Source organism: Nicotiana tabacum, chromosome 8, assembly GCF_000715075.1.
Source record: "Nicotiana tabacum cultivar K326 chromosome 8, ASM71507v2, whole genome shotgun sequence".
In the NCBI taxonomy this organism is placed as follows: Eukaryota; Viridiplantae; Streptophyta; class Magnoliopsida; order Solanales; family Solanaceae; genus Nicotiana; species Nicotiana tabacum.
Window position 1 is genome coordinate 142,591,342 of NC_134087.1, and position 24,064 is coordinate 142,615,405.

General features: G+C 39.9%; 1 protein-coding gene across 1 annotated transcript; it reads left to right on the plus strand.

Moving 5' to 3' along the window:
- Positions 1–9,946: 9,946 nt before the first annotated feature.
- On the plus strand, positions 9,947–15,018 carry LOC107824438 (S-type anion channel SLAH2-like). Its single transcript, XM_016651196.2, has 6 exons — positions 9,947–10,278; positions 10,755–10,944; positions 11,856–12,350; positions 12,922–13,692; positions 13,903–13,934; positions 14,027–15,018. The coding sequence occupies exons 2-6, from the start codon at positions 10,771–10,773 to the stop codon at positions 14,436–14,438; spliced, it is 1,884 nt and encodes a 627-aa protein (XP_016506682.2). The 5' UTR covers positions 9,947–10,278; positions 10,755–10,770; the 3' UTR covers positions 14,439–15,018.
- The last annotated feature ends 9,046 nt before the right edge of the window (positions 15,019–24,064 follow it).

The following is a 24,064-nucleotide window of genomic DNA, read 5'->3' on the forward strand; positions in this document are numbered from 1 at the left end:
TCTTGTCTAGTCATGACTAGGCTCTTCCTGAATCAACTACTAATTACTCATTGACCTTTTCTCATATCATATTCTGTGTAATATTTCTTAGGTTATTTCCTTGTCTTAACTTACCTTACGTAGTGGCTCCTTATCTAACAATAACATCTCGTGCAGGAAACCTTACTTTCCTCTTCTTTTTTTTGACATCGTGCTTACATAACATTTGGAATTATAGCATATATGTAGCATTTGGATAAGTGCAATCTCATCCTTTTCTCATTCTTATCGCATCCTTCCTTTATCTCTCCATAGTTACTAGTTCCACTTAATTCTGACTTACTGTCGCATCACTCCATATTCTCCCCTTTAGGGGAGTACTAAGAGTTGAAGCCACAAGGATCTACCAATAGATGTTTTACCTCTTTATCTTTGGCATTTTTTTTTCACATCATCGATGACCCTTCCTTGCCTTGCGGTAATCCTTCTATACCAAGGATAAAAAAATTCCTCGCTCGCAATGGTGACGCTTAGAGTAACTGGCACATACCGTCTCTTAAGCTTAACTTTGCTCACATTGCTTGCTTTAGGGAACCGTCTCCCTGAATGAACATTCTCTGAATTCATCATGAATCTTCTTCTGTGGTCCATTATATTACCGCCAGAACAAAATCTGAAATTCCCATGATGCCGAGTATTTTCCAATCATTCAGTCCCTAATTGATGTTTAGTTTATCTTGTTTACCCGCCCATACAGATTTCTATTACTCTGGGGATTAAATCTCCCATCTGGTAGTTGTGTTGGAGTCACGAACTTATTTCTCGAAATGAGGATATAACCTTATGGCCTATACTCTTTTGTTGTCTTAAGGCCCATCACCTTTCATCTCTTTCTTCATTTGACTATAGGTTCTGTAACACTCTACCGTTTTCATCAATGTATCACACCTTATTCATAATGCTTCATTATCTCTCTTCTCATTACTCTGCTAATATTTCTACATATCCCTTTTCTTGTGAAAACTTCAACATGACATTCTTTCGCTTTTAGCTTTCCTTGTTTCATTCATCGGTTCTTCGGGTTGCTCAACGTCCTCGCTCTACTAGGGACGAGAGTCACACTAAGGTAATATTTATCCTTTTAAGGCTTCCAGTGCCTTTTTTTACAGTACTCATATCTAGCTGTATTATCTTAGAGTGTACCATCTGGGTGTCTCATAAGGAGATTTTGTTAGTAGATTTACAATATTCTTCGACAATGTCAACTAACACAAGCAATCCATTCACCAATTTGGGTTACCCTAACCCCAGCCGAATATTGATATCCCGTCATTCTCTTAACTATAACTGTTAGCCCCCCACAGGGTATAACTGAAATAGGTGTGACCAATTGTACATACCTCTGTTATTGTTGAATATTACATAAAAAGCTTATGTTCCTCTGCCTGAATTATAAACATTGTTAACCTTCATTAACTGGGCACCTCGTACCCTTCTTCATCTTGCTTCCTTTTCTTGTTGAAACTTGTATTTATCTTCTTAATCTCTCGTTGTCTTTCACCAAAAGGTGGATATGCATTCTTTCCGTAAGGCTTCTTATCAGGAAGTTTACACCTTTCAATACACCCATGATCTGCTAAAGACCTCACATTTACTTACCGTAGGCATCATACAAAAATTCAATTCCTCTGACTCAACTCTTCCACAACTATCTCTCTTTCCAACCTTTTTTCTAGATGTAAGTATTGTCTTATTACGAATAAAATAGAATTTATGAATTTGAATTTTTATAAGTGCGCTCTACCACATGATCTAGAGTAAGAAGAAAGAGTGACAATCCTAAATGCCCTATAGACTCCTACTTATAAGTGTGGTGCACGACACACCTATAAACAAGAATCTACTAGACACGGCTTATAGACTCCCTAGGACAGAACTGCTCTGATATCACTTTTGTCACGACCCAAATCGATGGGCCGCGACGGGCACCCGGTACCTTACTCAATCGAGTACCAACATAGCGTATCTTTTCATGTCATACTATCATAAATAACTGAGCCGGAGAGGCTGCCGTAAAATAGGTAGAATACAACAGGTAATGCCAACTTATACATAAGACATATGTGCCTCTAAGACCAAAATAACCACTTGAACACTGAACATAGGCCGACAAGGCCATACATTTTTTTACGTACATGACATTTGTCTACAAGCCTCTAAGAATACATAGTTTTCATAAAGGTTGGGATAGAGTCCCGCCATACCAAACAATACACATCTAACTCATACTAACCAAACAAGCAACTTTGAAGCAAATGGAGCGCATCAACATCTTCCGTTGAGCAGATAGCCTACTTGGAGGGCTCCCGACCTGTCTATCGGGACCTGCGGGCATGAAACGCAGCGTCCCCAAGAAAAAAAGGGACGTTCGTACGAATAATGTACTGAGTATGTAAGGCATATAAATAAGTACTTAACAGACATGTAGGAAATATATAGTAGATGACTCCACCTGTAGGTCTGAATAACTTTGTAAATCATGAAATGATTATAGTATCATGCATATGCGTATGAATGTCATGTCGTGCATAGGTACACGTTTCATAACATCATCAGCCTCTGAGGGTATCCCATCATATCATCTCGGCCACTGTGGGCAACATCATCAACATATACCAATTGATCAGGTGGTGGTGCGTATATAACGCCGTAACCTTTTCCCATATCCCATATACATATATACTCATATATAACGCCATCTGGTCATGAGTCAATGCACATGTATAAATAGGTAAAATGCATGAAAAATATGTAATAATCTCAATATTCCTTCCGGATAAACTTTTTCAACTGTGTATTATTCTGAGACCCATGAACAGAAGATAATAATAATTCACATAGGGAATCAAGAATATAGACACCCCTAGTATTTCTATGAATAGAGTCATTTATGGAAACTGTGCGTTTGCTCGTTTCTTCCGTATAATTTGGACCATGCCAAAATAAAGAAGGTATGGCCTTAACATACCTGGAGTAAGAAAAATTTCGTATAATATTCTTGGCGAAGATTACACCGTACTCTTTTAGAACCACAAAATTTGAATGGAATTAAGCTTCTGCTTCTTTGAAAAGTTCGAACGAATTTACGTTTCTGATTGTTGAAATGTTTGAACGATTTTGATTTCTTGTTCTTGAAATGTTCAAACCAAAAAATGGAATGAAATATTCAAAGTTCAAAACCAAGAAATGGAGTCAGAATCAATCTTTTCCTATAAGGTTCTAAGGTAGCCACCTCATTACTTAAAATGACTAAAGAGTCATTTTATGCTGCCACGTTACTAGAGTATAATTTATTAAGTATTTATCCACTTATTCGTTAATTGGGTAATGTCCCGTTACCCGATAATTAATTAATTACTCGTAAAATTGAAAATTATTTCCACTTACTTAAAATACTACTCACTTTTCACATACCTTATATACCTTACTATTATGGTCATATGATACCTAGTATGGTACTTGTTCATAAATACCGAGTATTTTAGCTCGGACCGTATTTTATCCCAACATGAAAAACTTGGACGAAAATTCATTTTCTTTTACTTGCTTACACTCTCACCTTCACGAATTTACTTGTTACTTGGTTGAAATAGCATAATCCTTATAATCTCCAAATAATCTTTTTCTTGGACTGATGTCAATTACTTTACGACAAATTCATCGTACAATACTACAGGGTGAAATATCAACGACATCTCACTTCCGGGCTCTCATTAATTTATTTATAGCGTATTTTCATGTACGAAAATATGGGGTGTAATAGGCGCCCGCCGTGGGGCTAAGGATAATAATGGTTATTCAATACAAATTTTTAATAAGACACATTACTTTACACATTTTCTTTGAAGTGCCTCTAATTTCAGGTTAAAGCTCAAAATGTCAAACTCACAATTGGCACCCCCCCTATTGACAATGATTCCGGTCACCACGGTGAAAATAACAACGTAGCGCCCGATAACGAGGTACCGCCCGTAGATCCCATTGTAATTCCAGTCGCGGACCCGTTGGACGCTAACTCACATAAGGCTATTGACATAAACCTGCCTACTGACCACGAGAATAGCATCCATGGTGGAGCCCGATCGACAGCTTATAATACTCTAACTAATAGAGGAGACAAGATCAATCTACGGATGATCTTCGAAATGTTACATGCTCAACAGGCAACGATAGCTCAGTTATAGAACCAAAGCTGCGCACCAAGAAGAATTGAACCCGATCCGTCCTAGGAAATCACCCGTAGGGAAGAACCGATCGCATAGAGGTCGAATGAAAACGAGTCGGGGACCAATACCCATTTCATAAAAATGCTCGAGGAGCTAACAAAACAAATAGAATCAGGCGAGAAGAAAATCGAAGCAAATGACAAAAAGGTAGAAACCTACAATTTCAGGGTCGACCAAATCTTGGGAGCATCACCGATACTGAAAGGCCTGGATTTCAAGAAGTTCATACAAAAACCTTTCTCTCCGAGTGCAGCTCCAAAGCCGATCCCTAAAAATTTTGCATGCCCGAGGTTCCTAGGTACAATGGAACGACCGACCCAAACGAGCATGTCACTTCCTACACATGCTCCATCAAAGGGAACGACTTGGAGGATGATGGGATCGAGTCTTTCTTGCTGAAGAAATTCGGAGAGAACCTGTCAAAGGGAGCTATTATATGTTATCACAACTTACCTCCTAATTCTATTGACTCATTTGCTATGCTTGCAGACTCTTTCATGAAAGCATACACAGGGGCTATCAAGGTTGAAACCAGGAAGTCAGACCTTTTCAAAGTAAGACAGAAGGATAATGAGATACTCAGGGAGTTCGTGTCCTGATTTCAAATGGAATGGATGGATCTGACGTCGGTCGCTGATGATTGGGCCGTTCAAGCTTTCACCTAAAGACTCAATGTTCGAAGTTCGGTAGCTTCACAATAGTTGAAATAAAATATGATAAAGTATCCGACTGTTACTTGGGCTGATGTGCTTAACCAATATCAATCGAAAATTAGAGTCGAAGATGATCAACTTGGGGCTCCTTCCGGGTCCGTTTATCCCGTTAGACCCATCGACTGAGCCAAGAGAGATATCGACCATGAACCAAGGTCAAACAAGGATCGATACTAGTCGTACAATGGAGATTGAAGAAACAGTGGGTCCAGACGAAATTCTATGCAAAATAAAAGGAGAAATGATCGAGGCCAGAGCAGCTTGGAGGATCTTAGCCTCCCCTTCACGTTGCTCGCTAAGAAGTTTGTAAGCATCTCTCTTCTCAGTGAGCCCTCGAGTCTCGGCCTCATACTGGTTTAGCTCTTCCCGATATCGGAGAAAAATCTCATGATGAAGCACCAAGGCCTACAAACACAAAGAGAAAAGTTATGATCATCTATAAATTAATCTAAGTACAAATTAGATGTCATCAAGAGGTATTTGAAGTTTTACCCGTTTTACTGCCTGTTTAGCTTCATTGAACAGGCAGGGCGCTTCCACCTCGTTCATCTTGGCTTGGTCTTCCTCGGTCACCAAGCAACGAAGGTAACTGGCCACCCTTACAGAGGCGGATAGAACCCGGACATCTTCTGGAATGGACATGATGATCGACCGCTTCCGATCAGGATTCGCACTCGGAGCTAGAAATCGGTTGACTAGTTTCGGACTCGAGGAAGGCCCACTCATTCCCAAAAATGGACTATTCCTTGGCACCGGTAAATTACCCCGACCTGGTGACGTCCTCCATGGCAGTAGAGTCTACGCTATCAAAAAAGTTGTGAAAGCGGTCCGCTGCCCCTTGGGGGATCCTTTCAGCATTAAAGCCTCGTTAAACATAGACTTAGTGAACGAAAGCGACTCAGGGAGGTCTATCACACCGAGTATATCCTCCGGGGCATTGCCCGCTACCTGGGAAGCATCATCCACGACCTCCTTATCGGCCTCCCTAACTTGGGGCAAAACGGCCTCGGCCTACTGCCTCCTCATCGGCATCCCTAAATTGAGGCAATTCAGTTTCGCCTCTCTCTGGTTCGGAGGACCCTTGTCCCTCAAACTGTGACAGCACGCGGGCCACCAGTTCAGAGGCTTTTTCTTCTTCTGACTCATCCCTCAACCGGTGGAGTGAGTCCAATGAGGGTACTCGACCGTTGGTATTTTCTTTAGGCTTGCGCACCAGCCTTCATTTTGTTTTCTTCTTCTCTAAGCCGGAGAACTTGGAGCCCTTTTTCTCTTCTTTTCATCACTCTATCTTGGAACAGGGGACTCTGTAGGGCAATCTTTGCCACCGGATGGAGGCCTCATTGTGATGTCCTTGGATAAACCTGCAAAGGGAAACAGAACAGATAAGAACCCAACAACAAAAAAAACACAAGTATTACTCACTCAGGAAAGGAATCTCACAGTGAGAATGGGCCTCCCACTGGCCCTTTAAAGTTTGCGCCACGCGCGCTCGGAATATTGTTTTGTGACTCAGTTCCCTCGACCCACTCCTTGAGTTGAGGGAATACATTTGGGACCCGAGCAACAACTGTACCACCACCAAGCACCGATAAGAAAGAAGGAAAGGAGAGTAAAATAAAATTTTGGAAAATCAAAATTTTACTTATGTTTTGTTTTCCACTTCTCAGGGAATGGCATGCACTCTTCTGGAATCAGGTCTGATGCCGTCACTCAAACAAAACGGCCTAGCCATCCTCGATCCTGATCTTCATCGATGCTCGAGAATGGGGCTTTACTAGCCCGGCGCACGAGTTTGATTAGTCCCCCCTCCGAATGAGTCGGGGACTGTATAGGCACATAAGGTGGTCAACGATGAATGAGCATCCGTCGATCTTGCTCACAAAGAACATCAGAAGGATGACGATCCTCCAGAATGAAGGGTGAATCCGACCAAGGCACACCTCGTACCTTTTGTAGAAGTCGACGATTATCTGGTCCAACGGGCGCAGCGTAAAGGGATAAGTGTAAACACTTAAGTATCTCTTGACGTGGGTAGTGATATCTTTAACGGGCCTAGGAACCACCACGTCTTTGCCGACACAATTGCAATCCTTTTTGATTGTAAGGAGAATTTCTTCAATGATCGAGCATATGTACCTCGAGACCTTCTCACACCTGCCCGGTACGGATAAAGGTTTTTCAACCTTAAAATCGATGGTTACCGAGCACCCACCAGGGATGAACGTGCTTAGAGGAGGTTCTGCTGTTGGTTCCTCAACAACAGTACGTGAAACGGTCTCCTCGCCGACCACTGTGATGTAGAAGTAGTTTCTTTTTGGGGAACGGTTTTTGAAGACTTCGCCATTTCTTTTTAAGATGGAGGAAAAATGAAGAAGAGGAAGTTAGAGCAGTACACTTGGATGATTTGGGGTGGAGACAAGCAAAATTCTTCACAAAGGATCTCAAGAAAGTAGAGTATAAGTGCTGGAAAATAGAGAAATTTCTAAGAAGCAAGGGTAGAGAGTTTGGAAGTAAAGTTTGAATGAATAAAGAAGGGGGTACTTATAGTTTTCAAATGACGGTTCACATCCAGGAGTGGCCGACCGACAACTGACGAGGTGAAAATCAGGAGCTCATGTCGTTTCTCGTCATCTACTCTCTGAAAAACGAGGGGACTATGTGTATATGGTAAAAACCGGGCTCGTCTACGACATGGTAGATCGAGCTCGGAACATGAGGGAGTAAAGATCGACCTCCTATCCCACCGGGCCAGAACCCGAGATCAGAATGTCCGTCCTCCAAAATATTGAGTCCGTGATCCCGGAATCGACCCTGACCTCGAACGAGCTCGAGGAAACATTGCCAGTTTAACCAATAGAAGACCGAAATAACAGAAGGCAGAAATATCTATGACCGGCCGGATATTATGGCAGGAATCTCTGCACGTATCAACAAGGAACCGGCAAATCAACAATTGAGGAGATTTTTACCTTTTATAGAATTGTACCTAAAGTAGGACTCCCCTGCTATATAAAGGGCTCTGATTACTTGTAAAGCACATTATAAACATGCATTAAGAAGCAATATACTGTTACTTTCTCTTTAAGCTCTTATTCAATTGTGTCTTGACACTGATCAAAGTACATTCTGTTCAAGGGTAGCTCATCCCCCAAGACTGTAACTGTTCAATTCATGAGGTTTGAATTTACTTTATCATATTCTATTTCAATTGCAATTTAATTTATCACTTTGTGTCAATTTAATCCACGTATCCTTAAAACCATTTACAAATTCAATTGTTATCCGATTTTGAGGGTAAACACAATTTCAACACTTGCATCCAAACACGTAACTGCTTATTTATTAAATCAGCTTCAGACACTTGAAAGTGCTTTTCAGCACCTAATGCTTTTGAGCTACTTTAAATCAGCTAATCCAAACGAGCTCTTAAACGGCTATTTTTGGAATAAACAAAGAGTGTTGAATATTATTTATGAGAATAATTTTTAATAAAGGAACAGCAGTGCAAAAATCCCTTTTCCTTTTCTTTTGTGCCCCTCAATGGGGCCCCTTCCTCTTTTTCTCTCTCAAATTAAGCATACGTTTGCGTGGTCAACTTACAGCTAACATGTTATCGCATGTTTCGCGGAGCTAAATTATGCTGAAAGAGATGAGGTTCCTCGGACTAAAATTAAAGCTAACATCCAGTTGGAACCACGGCATTCATTGTACAAATTACTTATTTTGGACGCATTCATTATTTCATGTGCAGTATTGAAAATGAAATATATGAATTCCTGATCTTTAATTCAAGCTGCTGCTTGAATATTTTTTTAATTATTTATTATGCATTTTCAAGTAAATGTATATACTAAAAAGAAAGAAATCAAAATTGCTTTGGCAAGTTAAAAGGCTCTCCCAAAAACTTATTAGTGTATTGATTATAGGATTTAGCTTATATGCACTAGTAATACTGTAAAATTTCTTTACACTATAAATGTTATTAAATCTGTTATAGTAGGTTATTTTAAAAGTTATAAATTCATCTTATTATTGACAGTTACTTGTTTTTTATGTAAGCTCTTTACACTTATTATATGGACTCTTGTGCAACAAATTAGAGTGGTCATCTCAAGAAAAGCCGTGGATTGTACTAATGAACCATCTCAGCCACGGTTTCGTTTAATGCTGAAATATTTTGCTGTATGTAGGGCCACTTTCCATAAGTATAAACAATTATATATGTCGTGCTTGACTTGAAGAGTTATTTTTTAATGGTTTTGACTTTTGTATATAATTAGTTGCTAGGCAGTCTTTTAATCGACGGCTCGAAGATGCTTAATTAGATGCTTTCCCTATTCCTTGGCTGTCTATTTTTGATTTGAAATGAAAAAATTAAATAAATAACCAAATGTGTATACAAATTCGGTTTGAAATCCTCATATTTCATTTTCTTTCATCACCTATAGTTTCTAAATGCAGCTAGAAGAATATATCATTACAAGTATCAAGCCTGGAGTTTTATGTCACATCATCTATTTTATATGAAGCTGAAAAATATAATTTAATCCCAGCGTCTTATTTTGTTGGTATCTGTTAATACCCTTGATTTCTATTATATTTGTCAATCCTTTGACATTAATAGGTCGGCTATATTATATTTGGTTAATGCTATTTTTGTGGAGAATTGTAGAGTGAATTATGAGTGCGTACCCAAAACAAAACTATCAGAATGGAAATTGACTTAATTGAATTACTCGCCAAAAAGGACAGAAGCTGGCAAAGTATTATACCCACCCCTTTTTAATAAAATAAGGAAAACAAATTCTTATCAAACTCTTTTAATTTCTAAAGTGTTCAACAATAATACGTATATACGTGTTGTTCAGCTTATTAGCTGGCAAAGAGTTGCAAATCAAACCCATCAATAGAATGGAGGACAAATACTCAACCAGTTGCTGCTATTTTCACCTAACCATGTATAACATGGAAATCTTACACTTTTGACCTTTCTTCATCTCATATTAATTGTTTGTTTATTTTGTTACTAAAAAGGATATTATTATCTTCATACATGGCAGCTGTATCCATAACAAATATGATATGTTTCCAAGAACCTTGCATGAATCTTCCTATTTATAATGCAGGCTTATGTTTTCTCTCAAAATTTGGTTGTTAATATATAGTCGACCTTCAGCTCATCTTTCATTGTCATTTATCCCCTTCAGACAAAAATTCATGTCTTTCTAGCAATCTCACTACTTTAGCTGCTTGAAGATCCATTTTCAACTCCATAATTGAATCAGCGGAACACATAGGAGGTAGGCTTGTCGAAGTTTTATCTCTCGCTATGGACCTATGATAATCAATAGATTTTGCAAAGTATATCAAATGTATATTTTTTGTCATACAACATATTGATTGGATAGTTTCTTTCTAGTGGCTACAAATCGTATCAAATACTTCTGTTTTAGGGAGGAATCCTTTTTCTTTACAATTAAAGGAACGTGAACAGATTGGATTTTTCTGTATCTTTAATAAATTAACTCTAAAAGTTCTGTTTAAATTTGTTATGGAACTCATGTATGAGAGAAAAAAAAATGACATTTTGCATCCTATGATATTGGTATAAGCCAACCTTTGAGAATGTCTGCTCATATGAGATCAAACCTAGAATTCGACGGATATCTTACACTATGTTTTTGTCCTTCTTTATGCTCGTTGCATACGAAAATAATGTTTATCTTTTCGTGTGTTTGTAGCACGTACCTACTAATAAGATTATTGTCTCCTGCAGATCCTGCAGTATAGCCATGGAAACAAGTGAAGTGACTAATTCAGCTAGGGATGATTCTACTGAAGTACTTCCACCCCTTATCAAATTTATTTCTGATGAAATGGATGATTTTGATATCATAATAGATAATGATCATATTGATAATCAACTTGATCAAACTGGATCTAATTTTGTGATCTCATCTATCGGGGTAAGTCTTTGTTCTTATTAATCCTCAAAAATTAGTCTGCATTCTTCAGTTGTTCTTCATTTTATCCACATATCGATGGACTTGATGAATCATCGTATCTTGCGATTGTTTATAATCCAGCTGTTTTTGCTCATGGATGTTTCAAGGACCACTCAATTAAGGTTGTTAGGTTCTACTTCTGGCAGCCTCAACTTACTGTTATGAGCCAATATGTGGATTACAAAAACAAAAACAACTTCGTTTCCTTTAAGGATCACATTTAGAATTTTAAAGAACAGAACAAAAAAAACCTTTCCAGGCAGACTGTGCCTAAAACAGGTAGCTAAAGATCAAAGTCATAGAAGCTATCGGAAATTACATTTAAATTGCTGATTTTTGAACTCTGTGAGATCGAAAATTGCTATCTCAAACTTTTCGTAACAGAAGCACACGTCAAGATTCTTTTCTCTTTCTTTTTAGTCAGTTCAGACTTGACCACAAGCTGGAAGGGACATTCACACTAGTTTCACTCAAGGCATTCAGATTTTAAATCCTGATTAAGCAAGGATATGAGGTAGGGGTAAGGTCTGCGTACACACTACCCTCCCCAGACCCCATTTATGGGATCAAACTGGATTTGTTGTTTTTGTTGTTGTTGTATTAAGCGAGGATAAATTTGCCTGTGAAAGCTTATAAGTCAAAGAAAAAAATAAACCAGAATGAATGTTATGGCTAGGGAATGGAATGTCAGATTAATTTCAGCCATTAGTCGGAAGTTTTCTGCTGGCCCTAATATGCATATGTTGCTGACATATTGTCTATTATATTCTGATCTTGAAACACTTTACATCTCTGATCTTTGAATCATTGATATTACTCTGTAGTACAGTGTGACATTTGACTTGCCTAATACTCTATATTGATATTTGTAGGGAACTGAAGCCGCTGCTGAACGACAGCATGAAAGGAAGCATTCAGTTTCCATTAGCATGCCACCCTCTCCTTTGGCAGCTCACTCACTAAGCCAAAAAAGAGTTGTCTTCAGTGATAATAATGAGATTATATTCAGCAATATTGACACTTCCGATTTTGTTGCTACATCAACTGATTCTGGTACCAGACATAATAAAAAGGTCAAGTTTTATTCTCAGCCAATGCCAAGAAATACTGCATTTCCTGAGGCTCCTGCTATTGGGAAACTTCCCAGCTATTCAGATTTTCCATCAATGAATCCCAAGATTATTAAGCAAAGGGATCCAAGGTTCAACTCTTTCAAAACATGGTCTGGTAAACTTGAGAGACAATTAACAAATTTGCGTGGAAAGAATCTGGAAGCACAGCAAGAGTCGAATACTGCAGAGAGAGAAAATATCCCAGTACATCGATACTTTGATGCGTTGGAGGGACCAGAATTGGACACTCTACGGGTAAGCTTTTCTCCTTGGTTTAGCCCACCCATTTTAGTGATCTGCTGAAATTCGCTTCAGATGAAGATATCTTTAAAGATTACTAGCATTTGAGATCATGAATGTATCAATGCATTTGCAGTTTTGATCTTTCAAATAACCATTGCTAAAGAAAATGAAAAGCATTTTGAGGGTCTGTTACCTGCGGTATTGATTTTGTGCACCCGTTTGTACATGACGTTCATCACTTGGTTGAATGAATGCAACCTGCATTGGTATTAAACGATGAACTTATCCTCGGCCATAAGTAATTTATTTTGTGATGGTATGTTTCTTCATCTAAAGTAAGAGCAAATCCATGTATCTGTATGTCTTTTTTGGTTTTAAAACCAAGAAGTTACATGCCTAAAATGGAACTTGAGTTCATATTTCTTAAAAGATACTAAATTTTGTTGCACTGATGCTTTTGAGATACACATTTCTGCACTTCTACACATGAAATGTCTTTTCTTTCTTTCCTTTTTAGTTTGAAAATACAAATATTCGGAATCGAGATGGTAATGTTGGTAACACATGTTTCTTTCCTGTACAGGCTTCTGAGCAAAGTATTCTTCCAGAGGACAAGAAATGGCCATTTCTTCTTCGATTCCCTATTTCTTCCTTTGGTATATGTCTTGGTGTTAGTAGCCAAGCTATTATGTGGAAAGCTCTAGCCACTTCTCCGTCAACGAAATTCCTCCACGTAAGCTTGAACATGAATCTTGTCCTTTGGTGCATTTCTGTGGCCCTTATGGCCATTGTTGCTTTCATATATGCTCTGAAAATCATTTTCTACTTCGAAGCAGTTCGTCGTGAATACTATCACCCGATACGTGTTAACTTCTTCTTTGCTCCGTGGATAGCACTTCTATTCTTAGCACTAGGATTTCCACCATCAGTTACTAAAAACCTGCACACATCTCTGTGGTACATTCTTATGACCCCAATCTTTTGCTTAGAGCTGAAGATCTATGGACAATGGATGTCTGGAGGACAGCGAAGGCTCTCAAAGGTTGCCAGCCCCGTAAATCATCTCTCTGTCGTTGGAAATTTCGTAGGTGCTTTGCTTGGTGCATCCATGGGACTAAAAGAAGGCCCAATATTCTTCTATGCTGTTGGATTGGCTCATTATTTAGTCCTATTTGTAACTCTTTACCAAAGACTTCCAACAAATGAGACGCTGCCAAAGGAGCTTCACCCGGTCTTCTTTCTATTTGTTGCTGCACCTAGTGTTGCTTCTATGGCATGGGCAGCAATCCAAGGGTCCTTCGATTATGGATCTCGGATTTCTTATTTCATTGCCCTCTTCCTTTATTTCTCACTGGTAAGTCATTATGCTAGGCAGATTTAGCATTCAAATACATCATTAACCATTCTAGTCAGCTACGAGTAGAATGAACAACATCTCTAATGATTTCTGAAAGGTTTATTGACAGTTTCTTTGTCAAGGTTCTTACGTGTAGCTACAATCTATACTATTCGTGAGAATGCTGTTCAAGTGTTAGGCTAATCCTTTATTCTTGTCCCTTCACAGGCTGTTCGTATTAATTTCTTCCGAGGCTTCAGGTATGAGCAATTTGCCTTTGTCCTGAAAAGCTCTCTTATTCCTCTTCACCATTGGCTTAATGTGAAATGCTTATCTCATTTGTTAACTTCAGGTTTTCATTGGCGTGGTGGGCGTATACTTTCCCCATGACCGGAGCTGCTATTGCCACTGTCAGGTACTCAACTGCCGTTACCAACACAGCGACAAAGTGTCTAGCAGTCATACTTTGCTCTCTTGCTACACTAACAGTAACAGCACTGCTTGTGACAACTATCATCTATGCCTTTGTTCTGAGAGACCTCTTCCCAAATGATATTTCAATTGCAATTAGTGAAAGGAGGCATAAAACAACTGGATTATGGCATATTAGAAGATTTGGCAGCTCAGATGCCAATGATATTGAGCAATATCTTAAATTTGTAGATTCTTCAGATGGAAAAGACATTGAGGCTTCTCTTACACATCCAAACTCTAGTACCATAGAGTTGAGCACCTCTGCCCCAAATGAAGTTCGTCAACAATGATGAACCATTTCGTTCCACGACCTTTTTGTTCCTGATCAAACTTTTCGTAAAATTCTTTTAGAAGTTTTAATCAAGTGAGGAACACCATGATTTTGGCTGTTCCTATGAGCTTGATGGAGAAAAATAAAAGTGAAGGTTCTTGTAATGAGGTACAAACTCTATAGAGATGTAAGCGTTCGAGGGCGTTTCCAAATTTCAACTTTTTCCATTTGTGTAAACCGCAGAGATGGGTGTTCCTAATGCTTTTGAAGGTCCTTTTATCCGTCAACGTTAGTCCATAGCTGTCTTGTGAATTTTGATGGTTTGCAGGAAATAGCTCATGACAATTTCGTCCTTGAGTTTACTAGGTGCAAATTCTGGGACATAATCATTTAATTTTGTGCCAAACCAAACTTCATTTTCATGTAATGAAAGATTATTGCGCATGTATTAGTTTGCTTTACTTGCAGGCGAAGGTTACTTCCCATGTTGGCTCATTCGAACAAATAAGTACCTTGTGTAAGAATGAAATATTCTATTGGGTCTAATTTTTTGTGTTCTCTTACAATATATTTATACATGAGTTTCTTATTTAGCCAGATCACCAAATGTTCCATCCATTTTAATTTTGTAAACCTGTTTGATTATAAATGAAGTTTAAGAAAGAAATAAATATTCTTAGAACTTGTGATCTTAAATATACCATGAGATTTATGTGGCTACTATATTACGTCATTAAAAATATAATTAGAAGTTTAAAGTTAAATTGGTTCTAAATAAAGGAAATTATTATTCTTTTGGGAACAAAATGAAAAAAACATAGTATCACATATACTCGAACAACAAAGTTATGTGAAGATATAACATCACTACAAAATTTTTTTTTATTGCGGTGGTTAAATTACCGCGGTTGAAAGGAATCACCACAAAATAGAACATAATATGGCGACATTCCATACGCCATTAGTGAATATGTTAAGATGACCGTTCTTTACTAAATTACGGTGGGTCGAACCGCCGCTAATTCTCTTAGTATTTAATAATTCTTATCCCTCGAGATATTAGAACTCCCGCTACTAAAATATCAAAAACACATCTATTTTCTCTCTCTCCCTCTCTATGCTTTCTTTCTCTCTCTCTCTATCCCTCTCACACACACTCTCTCTCTCTCTAAAAAAAAAGTCGATTCTCCTAATGTCACAACCCAAACTGGAGGGCCATGACTAGCACCCGGGCCATACCTACCGAGCACAAACGTACATTTTATCTAACCTTTGTTATTATATATAAGGGCCAGCGAGATCAACATAAATGGTAGGCATGAATCACGAACAACCAACAATGACATATAATGACATCAACATACATAAAATGGGCTCACAAGGCTGTCAAGAAGCTATATATACGGTACGAGCTAATAAGCTGCCATGAGAGATTATACGACAAAAATCAGATGACCAAGCAATCCAAACTATACATGAATCGACACCAGTCTATGAGCCTCTAAAGGAACATAAGTGCTGCAACATTGCCGGAACAGGGCCCCGACATACCCATAATGTCTATAACAAAAATGCATACCAAGACCACGACAAGTCCGCCGAAGGGATCTCTCCAATAACCGTTGAACTGGACAACCTACTATGGTGGGGGAGCTACGTCTACCTGTCTATCAGGACATGCATCACGACATGCAACGTCCACAAATAAAAGAAATGTCAGTATGAATAAAATACTGAGTATGTGATCGGGTCCAACCCTACACCACTACAGAGTGGAAAGAGCGGTCGACGAGCTTTTACCCAAGAAGGTCGGGATCGAATTCACACGGAGCTAGAATGTTTGGGAATTGGGTTCCTATCTACACTTGTAACGTGCAAAGTAATTTTTTACACTTCTAAACATGCGTTGATGGTTCACTAATCTAGATTATCACTAATGATGCTGAAATTAAGCTAAGTATGATATCTTTTTGTGAGGTTTTCTTAATTTATGGAAAGAAACTAGAGAAGTGACTTTCCCCTAGGTGAATACTTGACGGGTTCTAAAGCTTAAGGCAAAGTTGTTATGTTTGGGATTACGTTATATCCAACGCACGAAACTACTCACTCTATACCTCTTTGTAACTTGAGTGACTTTGCCCTAATTGGCTTTCTCAAGATCAATTGAGTGTCAAAATTGTGCAAGCAATATAAGCTCAAGTTGGGTATTACTATCTCTAGGTTTAACCCTTTAATTGGGGCTATCAATCTCTTCAATACGCCCCAATTCCTTGTTTGCCTGATTTTCCTAGACTCAAGCTCTCTTTCTCAAGAAGAGCCCAAGTAAAAAAGGCACAAATTAGTGTTTGCAACCACTAATTCAATATGGAAAACACAAATCAGGCCAAATATCAACCACCCTAAACATCTAAGCCCTAAAACAAGAGACCCATCAAATACCCACACTAGGGTTGAGCCATAACCCTAGATAATGGGTCTAGATACTCATTATAATAGAAGAAATCTGATATTGAGATGAAGAATAACCCATAAAATATAATTACAAGCTAAGATTCGAAGATTCAATGTTAAACTAGCTACAAAATTACTCAAAATAGCTAAAAAAAAATGGCGTTCACATCCTCAGCTACAGATAAGATGATCTAAAAATATGAAAAAGAAGTATTTATACAAGGCCAAATTTTCTGGACAAAATTGCCCTGAAAGAGGTACCGCAGACCGCGGAAAATGGACTGCGGCCGCGGTGAGGTTACTGTGGCCGCGTAAAATCAACCACGGACTGCGGTCAAGCCTTTTTGGCTTCAAATCTTGTTCTCTGGATCTGGCCACCGCAGCCGCAATAAATGGATTGCGGCCGCGATGGCTTTACTACTGCCGTATAAAATCAACCATGGTCAGCGGTGTCCTGAAAACTTCCAAACTTCAAGCTCTCTGAATCTTTTCTCCGCGGACCGCGGCTGCAATGAGGCTACCGTGGCCCCGTAGAATCAACCGCGGGCCGCGTTACTTTAAATTCCAGGATTGCATCTTCTCTGATCTTTGCCACCGCAGACCGCGATAAAAGAACTGCGGTCGCGGTGGGTCTGTTGCAGCCGCATTGGATTTACTGCTGTAGCGGTGCTTTGACTTGTTCTTGGCACTTGTGCAGGTTTCACTCTTTTTTGAGCTGGTTTTGACTTCCTTGTCACTTTTTGACCAAACACTGCAAACAAGCACAACATGTAAACTTTCGGGATTACTTGTATACACTTTTAATCCAAAACTCAAGCAAAAAGGAGTATAAAATAGACTAGAATCTCTAGTTATCAACTCCCCCAAACTTAAGCTTTTGCTTTTCCTTAAGCAAATAGAGTAAGTCCCACCTCCTTAAGAATAAAATCAAGAAAATTCAGCTGACCTAAAGTGACCTCATCTAGCATCAATTGGGACTAACAATTGCCCTCAATTCAAATGAATCATTAGCAACATTCAACATTTTTAAGCACCATAGTTTTAGTGCAACACAAAAGCATCAAGAGTCGACTCAACTCATCAAGGGAACTCTTTCTACCACTTTGGTCATTGTGGAACCCAAACTCATACTCCTCACTCTTCCTTAAGCAAAACCTCACTTTTAGATTGTAGCACTCAGAACGAGGATTGTGGAAAACACACTCATCTCTCTCAAAGCAAGGTCACAAGTCCGGCTCTAAGTACCATAAGCTTGCCCCTTATGTGAGTCACCACTAATATAAGCTTCACTCAACTCAAGATCATATAGGGCTTTTGTGGGGATACAATGAAGCCTTTTGGTTTAGGGTAGGATATATTTGGTCTAAAAAGGTTTCATCTTCCCTTAAGCACTTCATTTGCTTCATTTTGGCACACATTTTTTGACTCTTTGAGTCATTTACTTCTTTCTTAGGGGTTAGAGAGACACACCGTCACTCTTTCTTGTTCATTTCAAACCTTTTTCTCCTTTCAAATCTTTCCACGCCTTTCATCCTTTTACTTTTATTGAATCCCTTCATTTCTTCTGCATTGTTCATTCTTTTTGACTTTTTGATTTTTTTTCTTTTTCTTTTTGCCTTTCCTTTTCTTCATTTTGTATCTTTTACCACTTTTTGCATTGCTCGTCTCCTCCCCCCAAACTTATGCTTTTGTCTTGTGCTAAGGAAAGATTGGGTGCCAAGAAAGGGTCTTTTTAAAACGGGTAAAGGCTTGTATTATGGTCTTTGAAAGAAAAAGGGCTATGGCTCAAAGGGGTTGACTCGGGATATTATCATTGGTAGGCTATGAATGTTTTCAAGATACCATTCGGATCAAGGAGAGCCTATAATCACTTCTCAAGTCAAACTACACTTAGGATTTCGCCTAGACAAACATTCAGGGAAAGTTTTAGACTCAATGGCACGAGACTTGGACTTGCAAATCAAATTCTCACCACACAAGCTATAAGATTGCTAAAGAGACAGAGTCGGGAGCCCACAACAACCTTAGCTAAGATTTGAGCAATGCAAATGGTCCCGAAAAACCACTTGATGATTATTAGCCAACACAAGAGTCTCAAGGTCACAACTGTCACCATCCTATACACACTATGTTTTTAACCATAAGGTCAAAGGCAAATGTGTTAGGCCCAAGTGAAGCTTTGCTTGAGGCACTATTACTCACTAGCTACTATTTACACAAAAATAAAAAGAAAACAAACTCAAACCCTTAAGAAGGTTGTCATACCATCCATCATCGGGAAGAGCCACCTGGTTCACACAAACTCCACCTTTGGAAAGAACCGTGGCATTAAGAAAACCAAAGGCTTATTGAACGCAAAACTCAAAATAAGAAGCTACGAACTGAAAAAGAAGCTACTAAAATGAAGTAAGAAGCTATGAAAGAAAATACAGAAGGTAAACTGAATATGTACAATAGGGGATTTAAACGAATATACATAAGAGGGAATGAATATATATATATAAGAAAGTAACTTTATATACAAACGAAGATTGCAAAATACGAAAAGTGAAATAAACTTGTAAAATTATATACATACCAAAAGTGAAAAAGCATAACAAAAAAAAAGAAAATAGTATCATAATTATAGTCCAACATCATCAAAATAGGGCCACCCCCTCAAATGAAAGATAGCATTGTCCTCAATGCTAACTAGCCAAAAATAAGTTCAAAAAGAAGATAGTGAGTAAAGAAAACTCCCTATGGGTCCTCCGTCTGCATGGGGTCATGAGCCTGGGTCCTTGGGTCTTGTGACTGCTCGGGAATCTGTGACTGGATCCCTATAACCTATGCCTGCTCTGGGACCTGAGGCTGGCTAGAGGAACCTACCTGCGGGTCCTCCAACTCAATCACTGCATCATCTGCCCGGGGGATCACTCTCCTCCTCTTTAGTGCCCTTTCCAACTCCTGCTTCTGCTCCGGCTGAGTCTGAGCTGCTAGAGGTTGGTCATGCAACAATAGCTCCAATGGTAGATGATCAGCAGCCTTCATATTCTCCACTTCTCCCCTTAACTCCGTCACAAACTCATTTGAGGCCCGAGTCTTCTGCAGCTTCCTTGTCCGCTAGCTCAGCTCCTTCAGTGACTTTCCATGAGCATCTATAGCATCCATAATCAACTTTTTGTTCTCCAAGAGATTCTTCTGGTTGTCAAAAAGCTCCTTGAGAGTCTCCTCCACTGAAGCTGGAACCTGTGGCTGTGAGGGTACGAACTGGGCTTCCACCGAGCTAGAGAGCACAAACAACTTAGAAGTAGCTGCCTGCATCCAGTGGTTGATACTGGCAAGTGTTTGGCTCAAACGATGGGTAGTCAATGGGTAGGCTAAGGGTGATGGAATATCTGGAGTGGAAGTAGATGGCCCAGAGGCAATATCTGGTGTGGCTGTGAAGAAGGGACTACTACTACTGACTCTTCAGACTGGCCAATAGAAGTACTGGCTTTGCCTTTAGGATATTTGGCTTTGGGGTTGTCATCAGCCTTGAGGCTGTACCATGAAAAGGGCATCTTGGATTTCACCTTCACATCAAACTTCCTTTTCTCCACCTTTTGGTCTTTCAAATACATTGTAAGAAAATTTGGGAAAGGGTATGATTTGTTACCCTCATTGACCACCCTAGTGATCACCCTAGACATAACATTCCCGACATTGATCGGGAACCCCGCCATAATAGACACCACCAATATCGCCCGGGAGACCGGCATAGAGTTTTCATGGGTAGTGGGGTCTAGCCTGCTGCATACAAAAGTCTCCCACCCCTTCGCCTCAAAATTTAGAGTCTTCTTCAAGATTGCAACTCCTGATGTCAACCATGCTGGGGTGGTGCCTGAGGGAGCCAAATATGATGCTAACCATGGACGAGCTGCCTCATCAAGTCCCAATTTCTCCAAGTATAATGAGTCATCTTCCTCAGGAAAGCCCGGGTACTCATTGATTGTTTTCCCATCAAACTTCACTTTCAAGTTCCGCACTTTAGTCACTTTGTATCCTTCTTGATGTGGGAAGAATTGGCATAAAACTCTTTGACTAAGTGCTCGTTTGCCTCTGATACCCTACTGGTGAAGTAATCTCACCCCAGTAGTTCATTGAATTGCTGTTTCACGTTGGGGTTGTGCGGTAAGAGATCCCTCTTTATGAACTGACACTCAATAATAAGCGACCTCAGAGGCCACCATTCCCGGAACTTGTGATAAGCTAGCTCGCTAGCAAACCTCCTTTTCCACACCTGGGGGTTTCTAGTTCTGTCCACACCCCCGAGTTGGGGCACACCCCCTCCTTCTTCATCGGGTACCTCATCGTCGACGGGATCCTCTCCAGGTGACGAAGCTGTAGGTGAAGTAGAGGTTGCGCTATCACTGCTCTCAACTGAGCCCTCAGACGACTCAGAAGAAATCTGAACTAAAGCTTGAGTAGTAGGAGATTCTGGAGGTATGGGTAAATCTCTCAAACGATGCCTCTCCGGGAAGTCAGGTACATACTCCGGCACTGAATCATACTCAGATGCCTCTCGGGAGGGCAAGTACTCACTTCCCTCAGAATGAGAATCAGCTCTATCTGCAGCTTTGATGAGTTTTCTGGTTTCCCCAGTTGCTTTCTGAACTGCTAGGGTCAATTTGATCATGCCTCGTCCCCTACCCCAGGAGGACTCTGCTCGACCCTTTTGTTTGTCACCACTTCCTCTGGATTTAATCATTGTATGCAAGTATATTAGGTAAATTTGTTAGTGCAAATACTGGAAAAAGCAGTGAAGAAAAATAGTTGACAGTGTAAAGCAAAACTGCAGACCGCGGATCGCAAAAAATGCACTATGGCCGTGAAGGCTGCACCGCAGACCACGAAAAGTCAACTACGGACCGCGAAAAGTCAACCGCGAATTGCAAAGAGGTGGGGTTCAGACTATCCAATCTCTGATTCATTGGTACCATGGACCGCGAAAAATGATGCACGACCGCGGTAAGGCACCGCGGACCGCATAAAATCAACCGCAACCGCGGTCCTTCAAATGTACCTCTATGAAGTTCACCATCGCGGACCGCGGAAAAACACATCGCGGTCGTGGAAAGGCACTTCGGACCACGAAAAATCAACCGCGATCGTGGTAGGCAAAGCGAAGCAACATTGTCCTAGGGTTTCTAGGTTTTATGCATTTTAGCACAAGTAAAAACACAAACAACTCCCCTAGGTAGTTAATAACAATTTAGAACTAAATTATCCCTAATCTAATTAACATTAAGGGATCCTATGACTAATTTAAGAGAGAATGATGAAGAAGAAAAAAGAAAGAACTAAATCTATCAATTTAGAAGAAAATAAGAACAAAATTAAAGATTCATGAGTGATTGAAGTTACTAGATGTGCAATGCAGATGATTGAAAATCAGTACTTGAATTTGTGCAACCTAGGGTTTGATGAACAGTGTTTTCTGCCTCTTTAGAGTGAAAATGAGCGAAAAGTGCAAAATGAGGCCTGTGGGTCTATTTATAGAAAAAGACCTGGGACCCACACTACTTATCCATTGCGGACCGCGGAAAATCCACCGCGGACCGTGGTTATGAAATTCAGAAGGACACTGGCATGGACTTCACCGCGGACCGTGAAAAATGCATTACAGTCGCAGTTAAAACTTCAGAGAACTATCACTTTGGCACATTTAGCACCGCTGATCGCGGTCAGTTACCGCCTCCGCAGTGAGCCCATCGTGGCCGCGAAAAATGCATTGCGGCAGCGGTCCAAACTTCAGAGAGTGCAATATTTTTCCAATTTGGTCCTGCACTGCATCAAAATATCCCTACACACATCTCACAACCAGTTAGTCCAAAAGCAAATCCTACACTAAAAAGGAAATAAAAAAGAAAGAAATAAAAACACATGGATTGCCTCTCAAGAAGCGCCTGATTTAACGTCGCGACACGGCATAGGTTACCATCAAATCACTTTAGATGGATTATTGCCACCATGGTTGTCATCAATCTTGCCAAGATAGTGCTTGACTCTGTGCCTATTAACTCTAAAGATCTCTCCATTGTTATTTTTCAAGTCAAGTGCACCAAACGGAGTCACAAGCACCACTTCAAAAAGTCCACTCCATTTCGGCTTAAGCTTTCCCGGAAACAAACGTAACCGAGAATAGAACAAGAGAACCAAATCACCCACTTTGAACTCCTTGCCACGAGCATACTTGTCATGTAGGTACTTCATCTTGTCCTTATACAAGGACGAACTGGAGTAGGCATGAAATCGGAATTCATCAAGTTCATTAAGCTACTCGACACGAAGATTTGTTGCTACATCCCATTCAAGATTTAGCTTCCTCAAAGCCCACATGGCCTTGTGTTCCAACTCAACCGGTAGATGGAAAGCTTTCCCAAACACCAACAGGTATGGAGACATACCAACCGGAATCTTGTAGGCAGTCCTATAAGCCCATAGAGCATCATCCAATTTCTTTGACCAATCGGTCTTTTTTGCATTGACTGTCTTTGACAATATACTCTTGATTTCCCTATTTGAGACCTCAACTTGGCCACTCGCCTAAGGATGATAAGGGGTAGAAACTTTGTGATTTACACCGTACTTTGCAAGCAAAGTGTCAAAAGATCTATTGCAAAAATGAGACCCCCATCACTTATGATTGCTCGAGGAGTGCCAAACTAGTAAAAATACTCTTCTTGAGAAACCAACAACACTCCGGGCCTCATTATTGGGTAAAGCCACGGCCTCAACCCACTTTGAAACATAGTCAACTACCACTAGAATGTATGTGTTGCCACATGAACTAACAAACAGGCCCATGAAATCAATGCCCCACACATCAAAGATATCAACTTCAAAAATAGTGGTGAGAGGCATCTCATCCTTCTTTGAAATTCCACCTGCTCTTTGACACTCGTCACATCTTTTCACAAGTTCACTTGCATCCTTGTACAATGTTGGCCAGTAAAAACCACAACTAAGAACCTTTGAAGCTGTCCTCGCCCCACCTTGATAACCACCGTAGGGAGATGAATGACAAGCCTCTAAAATACTAAATTGCTCCTCCTCCGGGACACATCTCCGGATCACACCATCAGTGCAGATCTTGAACAAGTAAGGCTCATCCCAATAGTAGTCCAAACTATACCGTTTAAGCTTCTTCCTTTGGTTAGAAGAGATCTCACA